The sequence below is a fragment of the Otolemur garnettii genome, unplaced genomic scaffold (genome assembly GCF_000181295.1).
Source record: "Otolemur garnettii isolate 467f Iridium unplaced genomic scaffold, OtoGar3 scaffold00049, whole genome shotgun sequence".
Lineage (NCBI taxonomy): Eukaryota > Metazoa > Chordata > Mammalia > Primates > Galagidae > Otolemur > Otolemur garnettii.
In genome coordinates this window covers 5,678,593-5,687,527 of record NW_003852444.1, presented here as the reverse complement: position 1 = coordinate 5,687,527, position 8,935 = coordinate 5,678,593, and the positions used below count along the sequence as shown (strand labels likewise).

General features: G+C 39.5%; 1 protein-coding gene across 2 annotated transcripts in view; it reads right to left on the bottom strand.

The window, feature by feature from the left end:
• The window catches only part of ZC3HAV1 (zinc finger CCCH-type containing, antiviral 1), a 65,850-nt gene that overhangs the window by 7,093 nt on the left and 49,822 nt on the right, over positions 1-8,935 (bottom strand). For both annotated transcript variants that reach the window (XM_023514220.1, XM_023514219.1), the window contains exon 9: positions 8,405-8,507. In XM_023514220.1, the coding sequence (XP_023369988.1) occupies positions 8,405-8,507 (103 nt within the window). The remainder of the gene's footprint in view (positions 1-8,404; positions 8,508-8,935) is intronic.

Below are 8,935 nucleotides of genomic sequence, written 5' to 3'. Positions count from 1 at the left end.
ATGCAGTAGAAAGTGTCAAAAATAGGTTTGCCCATGGAGAAGAAAGAACTGCCGAGCTAGAGGATAAAGTTTTCCAGTTAACCCAAGTTAAAGAAGTAGAAAAGAAGAGAGAGAAAGCAGAACAGGCACTTAGAGAACTACAAGACTCCATGAACATTCAAACATATGAATAATAGGGATTCCTGAAGGGGAAGAATATTGTCCCAAAGGAATGGAAGCTTTACTGGAGACTATCATAAATCAAAACTTCCCAAGTTTTACTAAAGACCCCATACTCTTTTCAGATAAATACTAAATCCCAGGTCATCTCAACTCAAATAGAGCTTTCTCCAAGACACCAAAGTCAAAATGAAAGAAAAAATTCTGCAAGCAGACAGGAGTAAGCACCAAATGACCTACAGAGGCAAAGCCAGCAGTATGACAGCAGACTTTTCAACTGAAACCTTCCAAGCCAGAAAAGAATGGTCATCCACTTTCAACATTCTTAAACAAAACAATTTTCAGACCAGAATTATGTATCCTGCTAAACTAAGCTTCAAAATTGATGGAGAAATCAAATCTTTTGTAGCTATACAAGCACTGAGGAAACTCACCACAACAAGAAAAGCTCTACAGGAAATACTTAGACCTGTTCTCAACACTGGCCACCACAATGGACCACCAGCAAAGTAAATACCCAGAAGCTAAAGGTCAAAACTTAGCTTCCATAATGGCACAAAGGATAAAACTACACAAAGGACTTTCACAAAATGAGATGAATCGAAGTCCACCACACTTATCAATTCTCTCAATAAATGTCAATGGACTGAATTCACCACTGAAGAGGCACAGGCTGTCTGATTGGATAAAAAAGCACAAGCTATCCATATGCTATCTCCGGGAGACACCTAGCCTAGCCTTGAAGGACAAATCAAGGCTCAGGGTTAAGGGAAGGAAAACAATATTTCAAGCAAATAGAAATCAGAAGAAAGGAGGGGTTGCAATTTTATTTTCAGATACAAGCAGTTTAAAGCAACTAAAGTTAAGGAAAGGCAAAGACGGACATTTTATACTGGTCAAAAGAACAATACAACAAAAAGATATTTTAATTTTAAATATTTTTCACCCAACTTAAATGTTCCCAGATTTATGAAACAGATCTTGATGTGTCCGAGCAATATGATATCTCATAACACCATAATAGTTGGGGACTTTAACACCCCTCTGACAGAACTGGACAGATCCTCTAAACAGCAACTAAACAAAGATACAAAAGACTTAAATGTGACCCTAGACCTAATGGGATTAGACATATAAAGAACACACCATCCCAAAGCTAAGGAATATACATTTTTCTCATCAGTCCATGGTACGTACTCCAAAATTGACCACAACTTAGAATACAAATCAAACCTCAGCAAAATTAAAAGAATAGAAATATACCTTTTATCTTCTCAGACCACAAGGAAATAAAGGTGGAACTCAACTCCAGCAAAAACATTCATCTCCTCACAAAGACTTGGAAATTAAACAATCTTATGTTGAATGACAGTTGGGTTCAGTAAGAGAAAAAAGAGGAAATTGTTCAATTCCTCAAACATAACAATGAAGAAACAAGTTACCAAAACCTGTGGGATACAGCAAAATCAGTCTTAAGAGGAAAATTTATTGCATTAGATGCCTACATTTAAAAAACAGAAAGAGAGCACATCAACCAACTCATGAACCATCTTATGGAATTGGAAGAACAATCTAACCCTAAACCCAGCAGAAGAAAAGAAATAATCAAAATTAAATCAGGGATTAATGAAATCAAAAACAAAAGAATTATTCAGAAAATTAACAAAACGAAAAGTTGGTTTTTCAAAAAAATAAATAAAATTGACACACCTTTGGCCAGATTAACTAGAAACAGAAAAGTAAAATCTCAAATAACCTCAATCAGAAATAATAAAGGGGAAATAACAACAGATGCCCCAGAGATGCAAGAGATCATCTCCGAGTACTATAAGAAACTCTAGGCTCAGAAATTTGAGAATGTAAAGGAAATGGATCAATACCTGGAATTACACCTTCTCCCTAGAGAGGAAAGAGATCTCTTGAAAAGACCGATTTCAAGAACTGAGATCAGGCTCAGGGGCTAGGCTGCCAGCCACATACACCGGAGGTGGCAGGTTTGAATCCAGACCTGCCAAACAACAATGACAACTACAACCAAAAAATAGTCAGGTGTTGTGGTGGATGCCTGTAGTCTCAACTACTTAGGAGGCTGAGGCAAGAGAATTGCTTAAGCCCAAGATTTTGAGGTTGCTGTGAGCTGTGACACCACAGCACTCTACCCAGGGTAATAGCTTGAGACTCTGTCTCAAACACAAACAAACAAACAAACAAACAAAAACCCCAAAAACTGAGATCAAAGAAATAATAATAAAAAAAATGGCTCAGTGCCTGTAGCTAAAGTGGCTAAGGCACCAGCCACATACACTAGAGCTGGCAGGTTTGAATCCGGCTGGGCCTGCCAAACAACAATGACAACTACAACCAAAAAATAGCCAGGCGTTATGGCAGGCACCTGTCGTCCCAGCTACTTGGGAGGCTGAGGCAAGAGAATTACTTAAGCCCAGGAGGTGGAGGTTGCGGAGAGCTGTGATGCCATAGCACTCTACCCAACAACAGCTTGAGGCTCTGTCTCAAAAAAAAAAAAAAGAAACAATAAAAAATCTCCCAATAGGGGTGGCACTCATACTTCAATGGGTAGGGCGCTGGCCACATACACTGAGGCTGGTGGGCTCAAACCCAGCCTGGGCCAGCTAAAACAACAATGACAACTGCAACAAAAATTAGTCAGGTGTTGTGGTGGGTGCCTGTAGTCCCAGCTACTTGGGAGGCTGAGGCAAGAGAATGGCTTGAGCCTAAGAGTTTGAGGTTGCTGTGAGCTATGATGTCATGGCACTCTACCCAGGGCAACAACTTGGGACTCCATCTCAAAAAAAAAAAAAAATCTGGGCAGTGCCTGTAGCTCAAAAGAGTAGGGCACTGGCCCCATATGCCAGAGATGGAGGGTTGAAACGCAGCCCCAGCCAAAAACTACAAAAAAAAAAAAAATCTTCCAATCAAAAAAAGCTCTGGTCCTAATGGCTTCATACCACAGTTCTATCAAAACTTCAAAGAAGAGCTTATACCTATGTTGCAAAAATTATTATTACAAAATTGAGAAGACGGAATCTTCCCCAACGCGTTCTATGAAGCAAACATCACCCTAATACCAAAACCAGGCAAAGACCCAACTAAAAAGAGAACTTCAGACCAATGTCACTAATAGATGAAAAAATTTCAATAACAGAAGAAAAAATTCTCAATAAGATCCTAGCCAATAGGCTCAGCACCTGTGGCTCAAGCCACATACACCTGAGCTGGCAGGTTGGAATCTAGCCTGGGCCCGCCAAACAACAATGATGGCTGCAACCAAAACATAGCTGGGCGTTGTGGTGGACACCTGTAGTCCCAGCTACTTGGGAGGTAGAGGCATGAGAATTGCTTGAGCCCAGGAGTTGGAGGTTGCTGTGAGCTGTGATGCCACAGTACTCTACCCAGGGCAACAGCTTGAGGCTCTGTCTCAAAAAAAAAAAAATCCTAGCCAATAGATTATAGCTACACATTCAAAAAATCATTCATCGCAATCAAGTTGGTTTTATCCCAGGGATGCAAGACTGGTTTAACATATGCAAGTCCATAAACGTAATTCGCCATATCAACAGAAGCAAAAGCAGAGACCATGTGATCTTCTCAATAGATGAAGAAAAAGCATTTGATAAAATTCAGCATCCTTTTCTAATTAGAACACTTAAGAATTTAGGCATAGGCTTGGTGCCTGTAGCACAGTGGTTATGGCACTGGCCACATACACTGGGGCTGGCAAGTTCAAACCTAGCCCACACCAGCTAAATAACAATGACAACAGCAACCAAATAATAGCTGGGCATTGTAGCGGTCTCCTGTAGTCCCAGCTACTTGGGAGGCTGAACAAGAGAATTGCTTAAGCCCAAAAGTTTGAGGTTGCTGTGAGCTGTGATGTCACAGCACTCTATTGAGGGTGACATAGTGATCCTTGTCTCAAAGAAAAAAGAAAAATTTAGGCATAGGTGGAACATTACTTAATCTGCTTGAAGCCATCTACAATAAACCCTCATCTAATATTATACTGAATAGAGTAAAACTGAAAGCTTTCCCACTTACAACTGGAATGAGACAAGGTTGTCCTCTATGGCCCCTACTATTCAACATAGTGTTAGAAGTTCTAGCCAATACAAGCAGGCAAAAGAAATAAAGGGCATCCAAATAGGGGCAGAGGACATTAAACTCTCACTCCTTGCCGATGATATGGTCTTATATTGAGAGAAAGACTCAACCATAAGACTCCTGGAAGTGGTCAGAAAATGCAGCAATGTCTCACGATATAAAATCAATGTTCACAAATCAGTAGCCTTTGTATACGCCAATAACAGCTAAGATGAGAAGCTAATCAAGGACACAATTCCCATCACAGTAGCTTCAAAAAAAATTAAATACCTAGGAATATGCATAACAACAGAGGTGAAGGACCTCTATAAAGAAAATTACCAAATTCTAAGAAAAGAAATAGCATAGACTATTAACAAATGAAAGAACATACCATGCTCATGGCTGGGAAGAACCAACATTGTGAAAATGTCTATACTACCCAAAGCAATCTACAGATTCAATGCAATCCCCATTAAAATACCATCATCATGCTTTCAAGATTTGGAGAAAATAATTTGTTTTGTATGGAACCAGAAGAAACCCCATATAACCAAGACAATACTTAGTAATAAAAACAAAGAAGAGGATATCACCCTACCAGACTTTCAGCTATACTACAAGGCCATAGTGATCACAACAGCATGGTATTGGCACAAAAATAGACACATTGATTGACATTTGGAATCTAATAGGAAACCATGAGATGAAACTGACATCTTAGAGCCACCTGATCTTTGATAAACCAAACAAGAACTTACACTGGGGGGAAAAAATTCCTATTCAATAAATGGTACTGGGAGAACTGGATAACCACATGTAAAAGACTGAAACTGGACCCGCACATCTCACCACTTACACAAATTGATTCAGGATTGATAAAAGATGTAAATCGAAGGCATGAAACAATAAAAATCCACAGAGTAAGTGTGGGGAAAACACTTGAAGATATCAGCCTGGGGGAAGATTTTATAAAGACTCCTGTGGCAATTGCCACAACAACAAAAATACACAAATGGAACTTAATTAAACTGAAAAGCTTCTGTACAGCTAAGGAAACAAGAACCAAAGCAAGCAGGCAACATTCAGAATGAGATAAGATATTTTCATATTATGAATCAAACCAAAACTTGATAACTAGGATCTATAGAGAACTCAAATTAATCAACCAAAAAAGACCCAACAATCCCATATATCACTGGGCAAGGGACATGAATAGAACCTTCTCTAAAGAAAACAGACAAATGGCTGACAAACATGAAAAATTGCTCATTGTCCCTAATTGTCAGAGAAATGCAAATCAAAACCTCCTTGAGATATCACCTAACCCCAGTAAGAATGGCCCACATCACAAAGCCTCAAAGCTGCAGATGCTGGCATGGATGTGGAGAGAAGGGAACACTTTTACACTGTTGGTGGGACTGCAAACTAACACAACCTTTTTGGAAGAAAGTATGGAGAATCCTCAAAGAACTCAAATTAGACCTTCCATTTGATCCTGATGTCCCATTATACATCTACCCAGAAGAGAAAAAAATCATTGTATCATAAGGATATTTGCACTAGACTGTTTATCACAGCTCTATTTACAATTGCCAAAAAGTAAAAACAGCCTAAATGCTCACCAACCCAGGAATGGATTAATAAGCTGTGGTATATGCATACCATGAAATACTATTCAGCCACTAAAAAAGATAGAGACTGTATATCTTTTGTATTAACCTGAATAGAGGTAGAACACATTCTTCTCAGCGAAACATCAGAAAAATGGGCTTGGCATCTGTGGCTCAAGTGGCTAAGGTGCCAGCCACATACACCTAACGTGGCAAGTTCAAATCCAGCCCGGGCCCACCAAAAAACAACAATGACGGCTGCAACCAAAAAATAGCCAAGAGTTGTGACAGGCGCCTGTGGTCCCAGCTACTTGGGAGGCTGAGGCAGGAGACTCGCTTGAGCCCAGGAGTTGGAGGTTGCTGTGAGCTGTGATGCCATGGCACTCTACCCAGGGGGACAGCTTGAGGCTCTGTCTCAAAAAAAAAAAAAGAAAAGAAAAATGGAGAAGCAAGAATCCAATGTACTCAATTCTAATATGAAGGCAGTAGATGAGCTAATACAAGGGGGTTGGGGGATGAGTAACTTGGGAGAGGGGAGGATGGAGAGGGATGGGGGATCATGGTGTATGGCACACCTCTTGGGGGCAGGACACGATTTTAAGAGGGACTCTATCTAACAAATACAATCAGTATAACCTAATTCTTTGTGCCTTCAATGAATCCCAAATAATAAAAAAATATATATATATATTTTTTTTTTTGCAGATTGCAGTTTGCAGTTTTTGTCCAGGGCTGGGTTTGAACCTGCCACCTCCAGCATATGAGGCTGGCACCCTACTCCTTTGAGCCACAGGCGCCGTTCAATAAAAATAAATTTTAAAAAAAGATAACAATAGAACAAATTATGTGGCTGGTGCCTGTAGTACAAGCTACTTAGGAGGCTGAGGCAGGAGGATCCCTTGAACCTTGGAGTTTGAGAGCTGAGTTGATGCGTTGGTGCCCTAACATTCTAGCTTGGGTGACAGATGGAGACTCTGTTTCAAAAAAAAAAAGAAGCTGGGTACAGTGGTTCACGCCTATACTCCTAGCACTCTGGGAGGCTGAGGTGGGTAGATTGCTTGAGCTCAGGAGTTAGAGACCAGCCTCAGCAAGAGAGACCCTGTCTCTACTAAAATAGAAAAAACTATTACTGTGGTAGGTCCCCGTAGTCCCAGCTACTTGGGAGGTTGAGGCAAGAGGATCGCTTCAGCTCAAGAGTTTGAGTTATGATACCACAGCACTCTACTGAGAGTGACAGAGTTAGACTCTAAGAAAAAAAAAAAAAAACATCCTGGAAGGGACTTTAGATAGCTAGACCAATCCTAATAAAATTCTTGGGAACTTGATTAAGAAATTCAGAGAAAATTAGGTAGTTAGTAGCAGAAGATAAGGCTGAAGGAATTTGCAGAATTCTGAATTAAAAGAAAATCAGTGTATATATACATATATATGTATATATGTCTATGTATACATACCATATATATACTATGTATTTATATGTAGTATACATTTATACATATATATACTATGTATATATAGTCACTGAATCTATTCATAGCAGCGAAATAAAAATAATAATAACAAGAGCAGTTAACATTGATTGAATACCCAGACGTATTAGGTACTGTTCTGAATGCCTGGACTGTATTACTCAAGTAACCTTGAGGAAGGTACTGTTTATTATTAAGCCCATTTTATAGATGGAGAGTTGCAGAATGATTAATTTGTCCAAATCCACATAGCTAATGAGTAGCAGGGTAGAATTTGAACCTTGGCGCTCCACATCCAGCTATCAGTCTGGTCACAGGTAAGGATCTGTGACTCCAGGCTGCTCCAGTTCTGAAGCCCAACCAGAACCAATTCCCATTCTGAAGCCCTGATCTAGCTAAAGATTCTTAGATTCTTGTACATTGTTTTTCACATTCCCTAACACTTATTTATCTTGTTAGTAATTTCCCTTTTTCATGAAATACCTTAAATTCTTACAACCAGAAGAAGAACACCCATCACCCGGGGGAAAAAACAATTCTAACTCCAAAAATATTTGCGTACAATATAGATTTTACTGAGTGTTTCACAAAGAAAGTTACAACAAATTCCCACAGCAAAATTCTTTTTTAAAAATCCCCTTTAATCAGCATTACCTTTTCCCTAAGCACTTGCTCACACAGATACTTCATCCCTTCTTTCTCTCCACCTCTCTCTCTGCCTCCCACCCTCTATAAATCACAGAGCAAAACTAAAGGCACTCAGAAAAATCCACAACAAAACAAAAACCCAGTGCATCTGATTATTTCTTAGACACACTTGTGTTCATCCAGCCATGGAGAAGCTGTTGCCCAGAATATTAAAGATTCCTGCAAAGTCGTCTGTGAGTGGAGGGAAACACTAGTGTCCCAGGCTAGTATTCTTTCAGCCACACCACGCAGCTTAATAAACACCCTATTAATAGACAATGCAGAAGAAAACTGCAATGTAAGGCAAACAGAAACTTTTCAGGAAACCAGGGTCCAGACTCATGAGTGACTTAATGAGCCCCAGGCGTGCACACTTACTCGGGCCCCCTTCTTATCCGTTCCATATCCCACAGAGACACAAATGTTGGCCTTCGGATGACATCCTTTTGCGTCTTGGATTCTATGTTTGTCTGAATCATCCCTTTAGACAGAAAAAAATAAAATCGAGAATTAGTCCTAATGAATCAAGAATTAATTCTAGAAAATGACTTCTTGTTATTTTCCAGAGGTTATTTACATAGCAAACATTCATGACTAAACTGTATGTGTATGAACAGAGAAAATCCTTTTGAGTAAAAATCACTCACGATAAAAAAAACTTGTATCTTTCACTGCCCTTGTCAGAAGACTCAGAAACAAAGAGGCAAATGGACATTGGGGAATTAATCTACTGTTTATATCAAAGTCAGAGATAAAGAGGAGAGCGAGGGCAGCCAGATCACCAGACACCATGCACGCAAGCTGCCCTAGACCAGACATCAGTGATTATGTGATGGAATTGGGTAGCTTCATTTTGAAGGATTTTTTTTCTACATCAAGTGTGAAGCATCATTTTCTTTTTTTTTTTTT